Genomic DNA, 19,133 nt, shown 5'->3' with positions numbered 1-19,133 from the left:
CAAATCTTGACACTCCCACCACCATGCTTGACTGTAGGCAAGACACACTTGTCTTTGTACTCCTCACCTGGTTGCCGCCACACATGCTTGACACCATCTGAACCAAATAAGTTATCTTGGTCTCATCAGACTAAGGACATGGTTCCGGTAATCCATGTTCTTAGTCTGCTTGTCTTCAGAAAACTGTTTGCGGACTTTCTTGTGCATCATCTTTAGAAGAGGCTTCCTTCTGGGATGACAGCCATGCAGACCAATTTGATGCAGTGTGCGGTGTATGGTCTGAGCACAGACAGGCTGACCCCCCACCCCTTCAACCTCTGCAGCAATGCTGGCAGCACTTATACGTCTATTACCCGAAGACAACCTCTGGATATGACGCTGAGCACGTGCCCTCAACTTCTTTGGTCGACCATGGTGAGGCCTGTTCTGAGGGGAACCTGTCCTGTTAAACCGCTGTATGGTCTTGGCCACCATGCTGCAGCTCAGTTTCAGGGTCTTGACAATCTTCTTATAGCCCATCTTTATGTAGAGCAACAATTCTTTTTTTCAGATTCTCAGAGAGTTCTTTGTCATGAGGTGCCATGTTGAACTTCCAGTGACCAGTATGAGAGAGTGAGAGCGATAACACCAAATTTAACACACCTGCTCCCAATTCACACCTGAGACCTTGTAACACTAACAAGTCACATGACACCTGGGGGGGGGGGGGGGGGGTGGCTAATTGGGCCCAATTTGGACATTTTCACTTAAGGGTGTACTCACTTTTGTTGCTTAGACATTAATGGCTGTGTGTTGAGTTATTTTGAAGGGACAGCAAATTTACACTGTTATACAAGCTGTACACTCACTACTTTACATTGTAGCAAAGTGTAATTTCTTCAGTGTTGTCACATGAAAAGATATAATAAAATATTTACAAAATGTGAGGGGTGTACTCACTTTTGTCAGATACTGTATATATATATATATATATATATATATATATATATATATATGTAGCTTTTTTTCAACTCAGTTTTAATGAGCAAAGCGTCTGGGTCTACATCCCTTTAGAAGTTATTAAATATTTGAGAGTATCTCACTAAAAATTACATTTTTGTTGCAGGGGATGACCAAAATCTGACTTGTATCTTAGTGCAGACTTCTGGGAAGATCAGTGAGCCAATCACACAAGCAGGAAATTGCATTTTTGGGGGTGTTCCAAACACCATCTGTTTATAGAACGCCTCCAGGTTGCCATATTGCATTGCATTTTACAGAAAATTAAAGTGCTGCAGAATAAAAAAAGGCAATTTTTTAAATAACATTTGTGACAGGCTCACCCAGGACAGAGGCTTTTGGAGGGGACTGAATGCTAGCTTTTTTCCTACTGACTATGGGCCCTGGCATTTGAGGGCGTTACAAGCATTTAGGAAGATATTCTGTTATGTAATGCAAAAAGACATTATTAAGGAGGCCATGATGGTCTGTGCCAGCTTGGGGTGGTTGGTATAGTGTCTCATTTTGTTGTGTACTCTTTGCTGGGTCGTTTGGGGTGTGGCTGTGTTCCAATGTTCTAGTCTGTCTGTCTGCCTTGGATATTATGGGATGTGTATGTGAGATTGGTGGGGGCGAATTCCTCCAACAGCTCTCACTGCTGATTGCAAAGGAGGGGGGGGGGGTTGTCCAGAGTATTACCTGTGTACATGTGTTTTCAATAAACAGTCCATGTTCAGCAACCAAACGAGTATTGTCTTGTTTTCTGGTTGTCAGCTGTTGGAATATCTGATATCTATATTCAGACTGGGATAAAGCGGTATATGAAGAAAACATTCAAGCGGAGTGTGTGACGTTTTGTTACATTTGTAACATTCAATTACAATATGGCTTATGCATATATATTTGCTAGTTTTCCCCCACAAAAATGGAACTACCCTTTAAGTAACATTCCTTATTCATCCTATGCACCAGGTGTCCAGGCTGAGACCATCGAGTGTTACTCCTGCATCGATCGAGGAGAAGGGGCCTGCTTACCAGACAGAGCGGTGAATGTTTCCTGCCCTCCAGATTATGACATGTGTGTGGAGACCATCACAGCCATAAAGACAAGTATGTAGAACAAATATAAGTGTTGCCTATACACTTCAATATTGGACATTTTCACCCCCTTTCTGCCCAGGCCAATTTTCAGGTTTCAGTGCTGTCGCTCTTTGAATGACAATTGCTCGGTCATGCAGCACTGTACAAAAATGAAATCTAATTTTTTTACAAAAATAGAGCTTTTCTTTTGGTGGCATTTGATCACCATTGGGTTTTTTTTATTTTTGCTAATCAATCAAACAAAAAAAAAAAAAAACATTTTTTTTTTTAAAAAAGTGTTTTTTTTTTGGTTTGTTATGAAATTTTGCAAATAAATAACCTTTTTTCATTCTTCTTAGGCTAAAATATATACTGCTCCATTTCTTTGGTAAAAATAACTCAAATCAGTGTATATTATTTAGTCTGTAGAAAAGTTATAGAGTCCACAAACTATGATATATACAGTATATCTGAACATTGATCAGTCCTGATGTACTGACGGCCTCTCATTTCTTGAGGCCCGAAAATGTCAGGACAGTACAAATATCCACAAAAATTACCCCTTTGTTTGGAAAGTAGACAGCCTAAGGTATTTATTAAGAGGCATGTGAGTTTTTTAATTTTTTTTTTTTTTTTTTTTACAATTTATTGGAAGATAAAGAAATATTTTTTTTATTTTTCACAATTTTTTTTCCATACTGTCAGCAATGCAGTACAGCATCGTCATACAACTGATGTGGCTATGATCACAAATACTGACTGGTGACAGTATGTAAAAAAAAAACAAAAAACTGTGATTGGCCGTATCTGTACCATGTGATCACTGTGACCAATCACAGAGATCAGCACAATAATACACAATGAGTGGCTATAAATGGAAGCAATTCATTGTGAATAACTGTGATGTGATCTGCTGTGAACTGCAGCAGCCCAGTACACTGATCTGTCTCTGGACACAGCGGGTGACAGATTGTGCTGCAGCTCGTCCTGTGAGGCTCGCTCGATGCGTGATCCTGGGAGCATGTCATTTTACTATTGGACAGACCTGAAGAGGTAAACATTCATTTAGGTTCATTTAGTTGCTAAGCCTAATTTACATTTGTGGTTGGGTTGGTGGTAAAATAGATATCGGCCTAAACTGAGGAAAAAATTGCTTTTTAAAAAAAAAAATGGGAATATTTATTATAGCAAAAAGTACAAAATATTGTGTCTTTTTTAAAATTGTCACTCTTTTTTTGTTTATAGCACAAAAAATAAAAACCGCAGAGGCGATCAAATACCACCAAAAGAAAGCTCTATTTGTGGGAAAAAAAGGACGTCAATTTTGTTTGGGTGCATTGTTGCACGACCGCGCAATTGTCAGTTAAAACGACACAGTGCCGAATCGAAAAAAAATGGTGGTTAAAGGGACAGGTTAAAAAATGTTCCATTAACATGGGACAGAGATTAAATATCAGTATAGACATCAGAAGCCATAGATTGCAACTCTATATTATAACACCATACATTGTGGAACAATAAAACAATTGTCATATATATGAAAAGAAACAAACAAAATAAATGCTAAACAAAAAACATAACACAAAAAAATACAGATAGCAGTTGCTGTATGGAACCATTGATGCCTAATGTATAATATAAATTGATAAATTATTAAATACATTAATAGACGGAATAGGCCTTCCCCATGAACATACAAGTATATAATTGGAAATTGTCCTTCATCTTATGTCCAATATACAAATCTATTATATTAACACAACATACAGTACATATATCTAATTTCCCAGCTGAGAAACTACCCATATATATGTGTACATTGGACCTTACTCCCCTATAGAAAAAATTCCATATCACCATATCTGTTATACTTGGGAGAGGGGGAGGGAAAAAGATGAGCAATTACAAAATAAAATAAGATGACTTAAAAAAACTTTTCAAAACAAATTTTCTTAAAGACTTAAAAAAAAAAAAAAAAACTTTGAAAAAACTTTTTCCACAAAAACTCTTTCTAAAAAATCTTCTTTTAAAAAATTTAAACCTACAGTAGAAATGTATGTAATCCGACCAGATGTGCTACCGGCGCAAAACTAAAAATATACTAGTTTGCTGCAATCATGTAAGCCTACACAAAAATGGTAGAGTATCAATATAATATAAAAGTGGATTGCGCTAATTTCTGTGTATGATACCACTGCTGAAATATGCAAAAATAGGATATCTATCCTATGTAGCGTGCTTTTCTGTATCAATTAATATTGTGTTAAAAATATACTGTCCACATAGTGTTACTAGTGACAAAATAATATTCCAAAAAACTACCAAAAAAAAGTGCTAGTGCTAAAAAAATATAATATGACAAATATTAAAAAATGTTCAATGTGCCAATATTACTTAGTGACCATCAAATATCACATATCACCATGCATATATACTACATGCTGCAAAAAATGTCCTCAACATGTGCATAAACACTACAGCCCACTAGATGTCCTCAGTGGGTGATTACTTCTGTGCAATGACGTTAGGTGCTACCAAAAGCTATTTAAAGTGCTAGTGCTTTTCTTGTGAAAAAAAAAAGTGCTAGTGCTACAAAATATCACAAAAAATATTAATACTAAACAATGTGCCAATATTACTAACAAAATATCACATATCAACATACATAGGTACTACATAGTGCAAAAATAATAAATAAATGTGCTTGACATATGCAGAAACACCACAGTACACTGGATGTCTTCAGTGAGTGATCACTTCTCTGCAATGACGTTCCTTTTCAGTATATTGTGCTCCTAATTCACCACTTATCGTGACTTCACCTCCACCTCATGCAATGGCCACTCACCAGATGTAATAAGAATAAACGCCTTTGGTTCATTAAGGATAACCAATCTGTTTGTGATGGGACCAATAGCAGCCTTTCCAAGCAATGTGTTAGTATCTCTTGCTCTGTTCAGTGCTCATAAAGACATATGGATAGCCATCATGGTATAGTATGTAATTTCATTTTATTAAAAAATTTAAAAACATGGTTAAACTCACATGTTATGGTGCCCTTAAGCCGGCACTAAGCAAATCCAGCAGGGTATATGGAGAGCGGTGTCTCAGTTTGTTCCCCCTCTGTCACTGTGTCTCCTCACAGCGGCATGCGCTCCAGGCCTCACTCTCGTTCAACCGAAAGTGATGAGAAAGTTCCCAGCAGCCTCTACGCGTTTCGCAATGTAATTTGCGTCATCAGGAAGCTTTTAAATACTTTGTCCTACGAAGATATTATCGATGAGTTTGCCAAAAGAAAAGTTAGAGCTAAAAAATTGTAGGGAGTTTCTTACTGCTATAATATTTAAAAGGCATTTTCTGCATTACAGAGTATTTTCAGTCTGTACAATTAAAGCCAGTTATTTTCAGTGTTCTCGCATGTGGAGATATGTTTTTAATTGATCTAGTGTGTGTGTGGGGGAAGGGGGGGCGGCATTGAAGGACCCGGCCATGGGGCGGCAAAGGGAGTAAATCCGGGCCTGCTCGGGTGTAAACTGGCACAACTGAAAACCATGGGACTCTGGATGTTGACATTTTTGGAGCTTTGAGCTACAACACAACATGCTGAGGTCTGAATGGGGCCTTAGTGTAGTTTGCACCTGTCTCCACTGTAGTAGAGACTGGTAGTTAGAGAGTTGGGTATGATCGGCTCTTGCAGTCATTCAACATCTCAGATAATCACTATAAATGATTCTTAACTTCCACAATCTTACCTTTTCAGCAGGCATATTTAAAGTTTATCTAAAACAAAACGAACATTTTTATATATTGCACCTTACTTGTCCTTAGGTATGGTGGCTACATTGGTTTCCTTTATAAATGATAACTAAACCCAAGAACATACATGTAATATGTTGCAGCTTACAGTCCTTAGATGTGGTCACTGCATTTCAAGCAAACATTGTTTAGAAAAATACAGGAAATATCTTTTGATCCTGCCAGAAATACAGTGTCCTTGTCACTTCCTGTCAGTTGCACCTGTAGTTATTTGCAGGATCACCAGGTGAAAATACAGCAAGAGAAGCTTGAAAAAAGAAAAAAATGCAGCCACCACTCCAAGCACTGGTAATCTGCAATATATACAATTTTTTGGTTTTGGACTTTGGATACACATTTAAAAAAAAAAAATGATTTTGTCTTAGATTGACAACACATCTTTAATACAAAGGGAGCTGAGATTGTGTGATTTACAGATGATAGCTTGAAACGTTGATAATATTCAGTGCACAGGAAGTTACAAGGATGCTGGATTTCATTTAGGATCAACAGGCATTTTTCTCCAAACCCTGCTTTACAAGTACTTTAGTCCCAAAAGGAAAAGGGGTAACCCACCTCCAAGGGAGGCTTAAAAAGCAGCAAGAAGAAATCAGCATGTGTTTGAGGTGAAATGGAGTAGTCCACAGCCGTGAGAAAGTGTGGACTGAAACTCAGTTTTGCTGAGCTCCTGTGGCTTGCCTTGCAGCCCAAAATGGATGGGAACCCTAAGTGTGGGACCGGTATACTGGTGGTGAGCCATTTTTTTGGTCCTAATTATACCAGGACTATGGGTTGTTTGCCTTTACATTTGCTGGGGAAAACTTTTTGTGTTTGCTTGTTTTGAGAGACCAATAAAGACTATTCATTCATTCATTCATTCATTTTACAAACTGACTGGTGATCTCCATATTACAACCTGTATGTATTCTAATAAAGATTCAATGAGTTTTGATAGCTGGGCTCAGAAATGGTTGTGGTTATACTTATGTCATATATCATTGTAGTAATAAAGTTTTCATATTCAATAGGTCATGACAGCCATCTTTTATTTAATAATCCCAATAGCCACCCTGTGCTGATGAAACCCTTATGACATGGCTATGTAATATGTAATCGTATTAATAAAGTTCTCTTGTTCAATAGGTCATGACAACCATGTTGTGCTGAGTAAAGGCTGTGGTTATGGTGGTCCCACTATGCTGGAAAAAAACATATTATCCTACGGATTATCCATATATATGCAACTTAACCAATGCAACACTAGCTTGTGCAACACCAACATGGATCTGAAACACTACCACATTGCCCCTGATGGTAATTATTTTCACAAGCATTCTCTGTAGCATTTGTCATAAAAGTGAGCCATACATTTTTACCCTGCTATGTGCATTTCATGACCTTGGGCAAAACCATTGAGCAAGGAAGGCTACCCTGATATACACTTAAGATTGTAAAATTATGACTGTTTTCTCTGTAGGACAGAGAGCTAAACCTTCTCAATCCATAAACGTCAGATACCATATTTCTTTGATCTTAAATTTATTAGAATGAGCCAGGTGAAACTGCAAATTGGTAAATATCAATCAGTACAATATTGCATATAATGAGGAAACAATGCTCTATAACACAGAATGGGATAACAAAAACCCCCTTTTTAAGCTTGCTGAGGGGTGATGGCGAGAGATTGAAGAAACAGCCTTGCTGTTGTTTCTTAAAATGGTGGCTGACTCACTTCCTCTAGAGAAATCTCCCAGAATGCTCTGGTTCCTTTCAACTTTATTAACACATTCTTAGAAATTACAATATGTACCTAATGCAAACAGCTAAAGCTATACCAGAAAGGGAACAGTAGGTGGTGCCTGTACTCTGCATAATTAGCTTGGTATACATCAAGAAAACCAACATGTTTTTTTCAAGCACATAAACACAGGTACATTGAATAAAGGCCAGGTGGGCAGAACAATGACCACAGCTATTAACTGAACATAACAAAGAAGGGTAACCATGTCCCAATACACTGTATTCCTTTATAGTTAAATAGATTTTTTAGTTTTAATTAGGTAACTATATTCCAAATACACACAATCAAAAGGTAAACAAAGTCCTACAATTCATTTTTTTTTATAATGCAGCCAAATTTGAGTAGAAAAACCTATCCTCTGCCAGCATGTTGTAGATGTGGGCCCATGCTCTCTGTCTGAAAGCAGTGGTCTCTCTGCACAAGTTCTATATTTTCCCCTGCTGAGTCAGAGCTGCAGCTCTCCAATCAGCAATGCTTATATTGTCTGCTGGTTGGAGAGCTCTAGCTTGCATGCCAGACCTCTGCAGAGGGATCACTACTTCCACACAGAGAGTAAGGCCCCAATCACACGGACATTCTGATCGGTTCCACCTGTTTGTTTTTCTGATGGACCCAATCTGAACCTCCATTCTTCTCTATGGAGCAGCGCATGTCAGCGAACATGTGTCTGTTGACAGAGGCGGCTCTAGACTTTGTGAGGCCTTAGGCATAACTTAGACATGAGGCCCCACTCACGCCCCTAATGGAAAAAATAATTCAAGCGATAAAAATTAACTGCATAAATTGCATATATTAACAGCCTTAAAGTTCTGGTTTCAGTGTCCTCTATCTCAACGCAGGTGTCAGTGCACCCTCTGAGCACTGGCATCAGTGTGTTCTCAGTGCTGGTGTCAGGGCACTTTTTTTCAGTGCACTCTGTCTTTGTGCTGGAGTCAGTGTCCTCTTTCTCAGTGGGGGTCAGTGCTCTGTCTCTATCAATGCTGTACCTAGGTGAGAAGGATTCCCTGTCCCTAGGGGAGAAGGGGTCCCTGTCCCTAGGTGAGAAGGGGTCCCCGTCCCCAGGGGAGAAGAGGTCCCTGTCCCCAGGTGAGATGGGGGTCCCTGTCCCTAGCTGAGATGGGGGTCCCTGTCCCCAGGTGAGATGGGGGTCCCTGACCCCAGGTGAGAAGGGGTCCCTGTCCCTAGGTGAGAAGTGGTCCCTGTCCCCAGGTGAGATTGGGGTTCCTGTCCCTAGGTGAGAAGAGTTCCTGTCCCCAGGTAAGATGGGGGTCCCTATCCATAGCTGAGATGGGGGTCTCTGTCCCCAGGTGAGATGGGTGTCCCTGTCCCCAGGTGAGATGGGGGTCCTTGTCTCCAGGGGAGAAGGGTGTCCCTGTCCCTAGGTGAGAAGGGTCCCTGTCCCCAGGTAAGATGGGGTCCCTGTCCCCAGGTGAGATGGGTGTCCCTGTCCCCAGGGGAGATGGGTGTCCCTGTCCCCAGGTGAGATGGGGGTCCCTGTCCCCAGGTGAAAAGGGGTCCCTATCCCCAGGGGAGAAGGGGATCCCTGTCTCTAGGTGGAAAGGGGTCCCTGTCCCTAAGTGAGAAGGGGTCCCTGTCCCTAGGTGAGAAGTGGTCCCTTGCTCCAGGGGAGAAGGGTGTCCCTGTCCCCAGGGGAGAAGGGTGTCCCTGTCCCCAGGTGAGATTGGGGTCCCTGTCCCTAGGTGAGAAGGGTCCCTGTCCCCAGAGAAGAAGGGTGTCCCTGTCCCCAGGTAAGATGGGGGTCCCTGTCCCTAGCTGAGATGGGGGTCCCTGTCCCCAGGTGAGATGGGGTCCCTGTCCCCAGGTGAGATAGGGGTCCCTGTCCCCAGGTGAGATGGGGTCCCTGTCCACAGGTATGATGGGGTCCCTGTCCCTAGTCGAGAAGGGGTCCCTGTCCCTAGGTGAGATGAGAGTCCCTGTCCCTGGGTGATATGGGGGTCCCTGTCCCTAGGTGAGATGGGGGTCTCTGTCCCTAGGTGAGATGGGGTCCCTGTCCCTAGCTAAGATGGGGGTCCCTGTCCCCATGGGAGATGGGGGGATGGAGTGTAGTATGGAATTGTCTGTGGGGGATATGGAGTCTCACTCACCTTGAGCAAGTCTGCAAGAGCATGCTTCATGGCTGCCTGGACTTCCTCCAGCAGCACAGACAGGGCAATCAGCATATCTCCAAGGCGAGGAAGATCTGTGTATGATGGGAGAAGGGGGGCTGGCAGACAAGCCTGCGGTGTCCTCCTGCTCTCATACAGCTGCACCTGTGTGCTTAAACTTTGCGCGGGAGAAGTGTACAGTGCTCCTGAATGGATGCAGCCGACTCAGGGGGCGGAGCTCTGGCTGGGGATGACTCTGGGCTGCGCGGTGCTGCATGGGGAAGGAGAGAGCGACCCTGAGGAGCCAGTGATCACCGGCCGAGCACACAGGCAGGGAATGTGATACAGAGCAGCTAATGCGGTAGAGGCGGGAGCTCTGCTACTCACCCTGTCCTCTAGCCACCCAGGCGCTGCTATTTCTACCCATCTCAAGCTCTTTAATTAGGCAAATTAGCTAGTTGCGAGGCCCCTGTGAGTCCGAGGTCTTAGGCGACCGCCTAATTTGCCTACTTAGAGAGCCGCCTCTGTCTGTTGACACCCACCGGCATCTGATCCAGTCTGGTCCACTAAAACAGACTGATGTGGATCTGTTCCCCATCTGTTAGGATTGGACGACAGTTGGATGGAAACAGACAGGCGATCAGTTTCCATCCGACCGCCACATAGAGAACAGCAGGCTGTGTCCGTGTCTGCTCTGCATCAGCGGAGCGGACACAGACCTGCCTTCTGCCTGCTCAGCGGAAATCAGTGGAGAGATTCCCTGCTGAGCGGGCAGATCCACTGCTGGCATCCACCACGTGTGAAAGGTGCCGAAGGGTCCTTCTCTGCAGTTGATTGCATGGAACAGGCTTTTCTACTCAGGCTGTAGCTAGTTTCTAATAAAGATGAGCTGTGGGGGCCCATTCACACCAGCAGAAAATCCTGACAGAGGCCAAAAAAAGGTTTGGCTTTTCATATACTTTTAGACTGATTATGCAACTTCTTTTTTCACACGTAAAATTATCGTTGGTTCTTTTTAAATGGGCCAGAATCAGTCTTTGTGGTAATGGAGAGAAAAAGTACCATAGAATGAGACTCTAGGCAAGGTAGCAGCTTTGGGTGCTCCAGATCCCTATGACTGACAATAATAGAAATTTCACTAAGTACAAAGAAGCCACCTATAATGCATTGTTTTCACTTGCATGGTCCCATTGGAAACCAACCACCACTTTGAACAATTGGGTTCTCCCACTGGTTTGCTGCAGGAGGATAACGATTGTAGCTTGGGCTCCTGGACATCTAACAGGCTGTTGTCCACATTGATTCATGGATGATCCAACTTAAGTATTATGCCCTATATTCCTAAGCTTCTGTAACTGTAGTTCCATTTATGTAATACAAGAAATATGCCTCCACAGCTGTCCAATCTTGGCAACCTCACCATTAAACATCACAAATACCAACCTTTTTCAGCTTGTTTGGCTGGTACCTCTGTTAAAAAATCTTTCTGCCTGATAACCTTATTTTTATATTCTGGCTCACTGGGTACTAAACATTAAAAACATCTCACATTTGTGTTCTTGAAACGAAATCCCAAATGATGTCATTGTGTTGTATCCCTATGCAGAAAATATAACTCAAGTTCCTAACGATGACCAATGCTACAGCTGTGTAGGAACGCCTAAAGCAGAGTGTTCACCATCCAGCGCTCCTGTAAAGCAATGCTACGATGCATACAACCACTGCTTTGATGGAAATGTCACCATATCCACTGGTAATTATGTCTTTCATTCCAGGTAAACATTAGAGAATTTAATTAAAGGATGCAGAATTGTCATTATTTAAACCCAACTGCAGCCAACATTTTTTGCCTCTAAGGTCTAAAGCTCCCACACTGGAATATTACATTGTACGATGGCTTTGATTTGGGATTGGTTTGGCTTACAGACTTCTTTGCTCCATGAATTTCAGAGAGACACTGTTGTGCTAAAAGTAGACCTGAAATACTGGGCAACCACCTCCTCACCACCACAGCCCCCCCAAACAGTAATGTCTTAATTCGTAAATGTAAAAAGTGCCACAGGGTAAAGAGGCCATGTTGGGGTTTGTCTTTTAGAAAGCCCATAATGGTTTGCAAGTTAATGCTATGGGTGCACCCTATAATAAATTATTTTTGGTGAAACCGTGATCTCCAGATCGTCCAATCAGATAATGCTTTGGATTCACTGAGAAAATGCAAGGTGTTCCCTGAATGGTTCTCGTGGCAAGAGAATGATCCCCAGTGTTCACTAAAAAGCAGAGCAGGCTTTCACAGGATCCTAAAGCTGTACTAGAGCTGTCTACAACAATCATTTTCAGTTTCCACAGGGATCCCACAGGTTTGATACTGTAGTGCAGGGATCCCCAAACTACAGCACTCTATCTGTTGCGGAACTACATGTCCCATGAGGCATTGTAAAACTTTGACATTCACAGACATGACTAGGCATTATGGGAATTGTAGTTCCTGAACAACTGGAGGGCCATAGTTTGGAGACTCCTGCTGGGGCGCTGCCCCATGAAGGAGCCGTTGGTTTAGATGAGTCCTCCAGGCTTCAACCTTTTTAAAGACCTCAGCCCCTCTTATACACCAGGCTGAGTGCACCAACACACAATATCACATAAAATCACTTACCATTACACTAATTACACAGCAATATGGCTATTTCAAGAAATAGGCACCAAAGAGTAAAAGAAAACTTAATACATTGTCGCCAAACAAGTTAGTTATGAGGCAAGCAAGGAAAAGAATGAATAGCAATGATAATATTACAATTTAGTATACAGAGTAAGTAGTAATAAAGACCGGGCATAAAATGACACTTGCCGTCCAGATCAGCATAACAGTAACAACGCCACCTGAAGTGCAGCAGTGAGCAGAAATAAGACTCGATCTATAAAACACTGGAGCTAAACTGCCAGAGTACACTAATGGTAGCTATGCTAAGCCTAAGACAGTCTGGTAAGAACTGTCAGTATTTGAGATAACAAAAATGGGTATAGGAAGACGGATGAGGATTTGTTGACAGGTAACATGACAATGGCAATTCTTAAGACGTTTCTTCTACTGGCTATCGTTGGGGCCCATTAAGAGCATTAGTGCACTTAACGGCAGTCCTGATAAACCTGCATATAATTAAAGAGGGGTGGTAAGGTCTTTGCACTGAATATTGGGGGGATACGGGTCAGAAACAGTGATAGTTCAGTATAATTGTGGTTTGGGTGCAGTATAGTTTTGATAGAAGTGTTGTATAAGATTGATACAGATGCGGTCTGTGTGAATCGTGGTTAGGATCCTGTAGTCAGCAACTCAGTCTCTGATAAAAGTGTAAATGATGGGCTTCCAAGCCTTCTCACCAGTCGTATGAGCAAATAAAGATCTGGATAGCCACACTCCAAAAAATAGTAGTTTCCTTTATTGTAGATACAGTCCGTACAAAACAGATTAAAATTGCAAACCACTAACGCGTTTCACACCGCTCTCACTGGTGCTTAATGATAGCTAATGCAAACATAAAATTACATGGTATATATACACATGTTCAAAAAATGAAGATCCAGTCAGGGGGCAAGCTGACGCCCTCATTCGCATGCGAAGATACATCTTCAATTAATTTGATGAAGCAGCTGATGCTACAACTGTATGAATGGTATATTAACCCTTTATGCATGGACATATCAGAGCTTCATGTCGAATTTTATGATTGAAAAAAAGATTTTTATTTGAAGAAAGACACATTCCACATAGTCTAAAAAACTTAAAAACAAAAATGAAAAATAAAACCATACCATAAATAATGAAAGCGTTTGCAAGTTTGATGAGTTACTAGCCTAGATTGCATGATGTCGATATCAATATTTCAGTTTGTTCAAAACATTACAAATAATCACAAAATAATCAATTGATCGGCTAAGTTTAAACTCGACTGGTTAATGCGAACTTTTCTCACAGTGGAGAACATAAGGCCATGTTTTATCAAATGTTATAATATAGCTAAATGATTTGTATACAATAAATTAAACTTAAATCAAGCTAAAAATAATAACAATAATATACACCCCTGTACCATCACTTTCCAAAGAAATAAGTGTATATGGATGTATTCAATAATTTTTACTATTTGGCTAGACCTTTTATGTTATAATGAAGACAATTCTTCTTAGCTAAGCTGTGCTCTTTAACCAGAGCCACCGCAGTTTTACTGCGGCAGAATGGCACGACTGGGCGAAACGACGTAATGTAACGTGCTTCGCCCTGTGGCCACTAGGGGCGCGCGCGCGCCGCTGCTCGCCGCCGGAGCTGATGCGAGTCGGGATGACCGCCGGGCTCCCGCAATCGCTCTTGACACACCGAGAACCGGATCTGTGTGTGTGTAAACACACAGTTTCTGGTTCTCTGAGGGGAGAAGAGACAGATCGTCTGTTCATACAAAGTATGAACTACGATCTGTCATCTCCCCTAGACAGTACCATCCCTTCTTCAGTTGGAACACAAAGAGGGAACACAGTTAACCCCTTGATCGCCCCCCAGTGTTCAACCCCTTCCCTACCAGTGACATTTTCAAAGTAATCAGTGTATTTTTATAGCACAGATCGCTGTATAAATGCTAATGGTCCCAAAAATGTGTCAAAAGTGTCCGATGTGTCCGCCATAATGTCGCAGTCCCGATAAAAATAGCAGATCGCCGCCATTATTAGTAAAAAAAAAAAAAAAATAATAAAAATGCTATAAATCTATCCCCTATTTTATAGATGCTATAACTTTTGCGCAAACCAATCAATATACGCTTATTGAGATTTTTATTACCAAAAATATGTAGTAAAATACATATCGGCCTAAACTGAGAAAAAATGAGCTTTTTTAAAAAAAAATGGGGATATTTATTATAGCAAAAAGTGTTTTTTTTTCAAAATTGTCGCTCTTTTTTTGTTTATTGCGCAAAAAATAAAAACCGCAGAAATTATCAAATGCCACCAAAAGAAAGCTTTATTTGTGGGGGAAAAAGGACGTCAATTTTGTTTGAGTGCAGCGCCGCACGATTGTGCACTTATCAGTTAAAGCGACGCAGTGCCGAATTGAAAAAAATGTCCTGGTCATTCAGCAGCCAAGTCTCCCGCAGCCAATTGGTGAAAGCAGCGGCCGCCAAAAGGAAGGGGTGGGAGCAGGAGTGAGGAGAGCCGTGCAGCCAGACTCACACAGACCTACCGCTATAGATGCAGGGCTGCTTTGCTCCCAGTGCAATGGAGTTGGCAGGGGGAGGGGGAGGACAGCCCACAGCCGCCTCTCCTCCAGATCTCTCACTGTCCCCTAGCAGCTGTGGGTGATCAAGGGGATATCCAAAAACAGCCAGCTGCCATGACTACAGTACAAACATACTTTCAAGCTGGATCAAATTGTCATACCTGGAATTCATCTTTAACCACTTCAGCCCCGGAAGATTTTACCCCCTTCCTGACCAAAGCACTTTTTACAATTTGGCACTACGTCGCTTTAACTGACAATTGCGCGGTCATGCAATGCTGTACCCAAACAAAATTTGCGTCCCTTTTTTTTCCCACAAATAGAGCTTTCCTTTGGTGGTATTTGATCACCTCTGTGGTTTTTATTTTACAGTAAAGTACAGTACATCCAAAGGCTCCTGTATGAGTTACTATGTGATACACAAGTCTCATAAGTAAGCCTTGACTGAGACAAATCCTCCTTCATATGTATCTCAAACGTTCCCCAACCAGCTACTGCAGCTCACAGTGGGAGGGTTTTAGCAATAGAGGCAGAACTGTCAATCCAGAATGGTTGAGTGTGGCCAGGTACTGGCTGACAAGCTAGTAGCCATTTAAATAGCCAGTCATCTGTTTTCAGAAGGAGGTCAGCAATGGTAAATTATTCAGTTTTCTTAGCGCAAGTATCTTGTAGACCAGATTTCTGAATCAGACACAAGTGATTGCTCTTCCAGGCCTTCAGTGACTAATGATGGACTTTTTCTTCTGTCCAGGTAATGCAACAACAACCATACCACTCAAGAGCTGCTCCACGAGATACCACTGCGGTAAGCACACGATAACCTACGGGAGCGTGACCGTCGAGATGATAGGATCCTGCTGTTCAGAATGCCTCTGCAACAACGACCTGTCCAATCAAACACATCTGGCGGAGCTGCCGTATCTCGTCCTGCTGAATGATCGGAATGAGGAACATACCGTCAAAGTGGTTCCGCCTAATTTCGTAAGCGCAACACCAGAACCAAATATAACTCATGAAAATCGCTCCCTTGTGCCTAAGGATTATAATGTGGCTAATGGACTTTCCTTTTCACGTTGGCTTTCTTTTATTTTAATTACACTTTCTTTTGTGAACTGTAGCTCTCTTTTTTCCTAGGGAATGGTCTGCCAATGTATCAAGGGGGAAGGGGGATCATGCCTCCCCCTGTCACTCTAACTTGATTTTTTCAAATGAGAGTCGGCACTGAGTGGGTGACAGGGCCCTACTTAAAGTGGAAGTCCATGCAAAAACCAAAATTCCTGCATCTATAACCACCAACATTCTAATGCGGCGTACACACAATTGGATTTTCCGACAACAAATGTTGGATGTGAGCTTGCTGCCTGAAAGTCTGACAGTGTGCATGCTCCATCGAACATTTGTTGTTGGACTTTCCGTTAACAAATGTTGGTTAGCAGGTTCTCAAATTTTCCGGCAACAAAACTTTGTTGTCGGAATTTCCGATCGTGTGTACACAAGTCCGACGCACAAAAGTTCACGCATGCTCGGAATCAAGTACGAGCCGGAAGCGATCGGTCTTGTAAAACTAGCGTTCGTAATGGAGATATCACATGACTATTGAACTTCTTTTTTATCGGCTCGCCATATGTCTTGTACGTCACTACGTTCGTAATTGTTGGTCAACATTTGCATGACCGTGTGTATGCAAGACAAGTTGGAGCCAACAACCCAACCTTTGAACAAAAATCCACGGTTTTGTTGTCGGACTTTCCACCAACAAATGTTGGCTAGCAGGTTCTCAAATTTTCCACCAACAAAACGTTGTTGTCAGAATTTCCGATTGTGTGTACGCAAGTCCGACGCACAAAAGTTCACGCATGCTCGGAATCAAGCAGAAGGAGGCACACCGCTATTGAACTTCCTTTTTCTCGGCTCGTTGTACGTCTTGTATGTCACCGCGTTCCCACGTTCGTAATTGTTGGCCAACATTTGTGTGACCGTGTGTATGCAAGACAAGTTGGAGCCAACAACCTTCGAACAAAATTCCACGGTTTTGTTGTCGGAAAGTCCGATCGTGTGCGAGGCATAACACTAACCTCTCTAGCCCTGAAAAGAAAAAATCCGTATACATATCTTTTCTACAGGCGAGCCAACCCGATCTCCAGCGGCGGAAGCTCTGCTGAGTACACGTCCGACAACATCTGTAAAATGAATGGGAAGTGACGTCACCCATAGAGTTACTATGGGGCAGGGGTCTTCAAACTGCGGCCCTCCAGGTGTTCAGGAACTACAATTCCCATCATGCCTAGTCATGTCTGTGAATGTCAGAGTTTTACAATGCCTCATGGGATGTGTAGTTCTGCAACAGCTGGAGGGCTGTAGTTTGAGGATCCCTGCTATGGGGCTTCCTTTGAGGGACGTGTCCTCTGCACCCGCCCATGCAACGAAGACACGGCTGACAGCTCAGCATGGGATTAGAGCTTCCGCCGCTGGAGATCGGTTCAGAACTCCTGCAGAAAAGGTATGGATACTGATTTTTTATTTACAGGGCTAGATAGGTTAGTGTTAGAATGTTGGTGGCTATAGATGCAGGGATTTTAGTTTTTGCATAGACTTCCACTTTAAGCTGTCTATACACAAGTGGAATTTTGTTTTTGAAAATGTTCCCTTTAAGAGCGTTTGTTCGATTTTCTAATGGTTAGCAGGCTCAAAACATGTTTGTGCTCCAAATCACTTTGAAGCACAATTTGACTTTTGACTTAAATTACGGTAGCTAAATACATTACAGATATATCAAAACAAAAGGTACTCAAAGTACTTTACTTAATTTTCTTTAGAAAGCAGCCACAGCCTGAGTAGAAAAGCCTGGCCTCTGCTGGCATTCTGCAGAGAAGGATGTTTGCCCTCTGTGTGCAAGCAGTGGTCTCTCCGCAGAAGTCCAATACTTCTCCTGCAGAGTCAGAGGTAGAGCTCTCCAATCAGTATGAGTTTTGTTGATTGCAGAGCTATAAGCCTGACTCAATAGGGGTGTGTCAGATCTCCGCAGAGAAGCCAGTTTTATTAGAAAGCAGCCACAGCCTGAGTAGAAAAGCCTGGCCCCTGCTGGCATTCTGCAGAGAAGGATGTTTGCCCTCTGTGTGCAAGCAGTGGTCTCTCCGCAGAAATCCAATACTTCTCCTGCAGAGTCAGAGGTAGAGCTCTCCAATCAGTATGAGTTTTGTTGATTGCAGAGCTATAGGCCTGACTCAATAGGGGTGGGTCAGATCTCCGCAGAGAAGCCAATGCTTGCACACAGAGGGCAAACATCCTTCTCTGCAGAATGCCAGCAGGGGCCAGGCTTTTCTACTCAGGCTGTGGCTGCTTTCTAATAAAACTGTAATGCCCCGTACACACGGTCGGATTTTCCGACGGAAAATGTGTGATAGGACCTTGTTGTCGGAAATTCCGACTGTGTGTAGGCTCCATCACACATTTTCCATCGGATTTTCCGACACACAAAGTTTGAGAGCAGGATATAAAATTTTCCGACAACAAAATCCGTTGCCGGAAATTCCAATCGTGTGTACACAAATCCGACGGACAAAGTGCCACGCATGCTCAAAATAAATAAAGAGATGAAAGCTATTGGCCACTGCCCCGTTTATAGTCCCGACGTACGTGTTTTACGTCACCGCGTTTAGAACGATCGGATTTTCCGACAACTTTGTGTGACCGTGTGTATGCAAGACAAGTTTGAGCCAACATCCGTCGGAAAAAATCCTGGGATTTTGTTGTCGGAATGTCCGAACAAAGTCCGACCGTGTGTACGGGGCATTAGACTTTGAACACCCTTTGTTTTGATGCACCTGAAATATATTTAGCTGATTTAAATGGAAAGATCAGTTAGGCTTTTAAATCATATGCCAGCCAGGCAAATAGCATTTTCAGAAGGACAGATCAGCCATGGCAACCTTTATTTTTCTCTTAGCATAGTTTCCTTTAAAGGGATACAGATTGGTATTTTTAGTGAATTCAGTTCTGAGTTATAATTGTTATTACAAAATGTATGAGAAAAAATAATTTTACTTTTTTCTTTAAATGTTTACTGTGTTATGTTTTCCTGATAGTATTTCAAATACAGAATTGAGGATTCTCA

General features: G+C 42.2%; 1 protein-coding gene across 1 annotated transcript in view; it reads left to right on the top strand.

The window, feature by feature from the left end:
• Nucleotides 1–19,133, top strand: part of LOC141110556 (ly6/PLAUR domain-containing protein 3-like) — a 22,239-nt gene extending 3,106 nt beyond the window's left edge. The window contains exons 2-5 of the mRNA XM_073601954.1: nucleotides 1,951–2,088; nucleotides 6,997–7,167; nucleotides 11,366–11,512; nucleotides 15,771–19,133. Of these exons, the coding sequence (XP_073458055.1) occupies nucleotides 1,951–2,088; nucleotides 6,997–7,167; nucleotides 11,366–11,512; nucleotides 15,771–16,153 (839 nt within the window). The 3' untranslated portion in view covers nucleotides 16,154–19,133. The remainder of the gene's footprint in view (nucleotides 1–1,950; nucleotides 2,089–6,996; nucleotides 7,168–11,365; nucleotides 11,513–15,770) is intronic.

Source organism: Aquarana catesbeiana, linkage group LG10, assembly GCF_042186555.1.
Source record: "Aquarana catesbeiana isolate 2022-GZ linkage group LG10, ASM4218655v1, whole genome shotgun sequence".
NCBI lineage: Eukaryota > Metazoa > Chordata > Amphibia > Anura > Ranidae > Aquarana > Aquarana catesbeiana.
The sequence above is the reverse complement of the archived record's forward strand: the minus strand, read 5'-3'. Positions and strand labels throughout refer to the sequence as shown.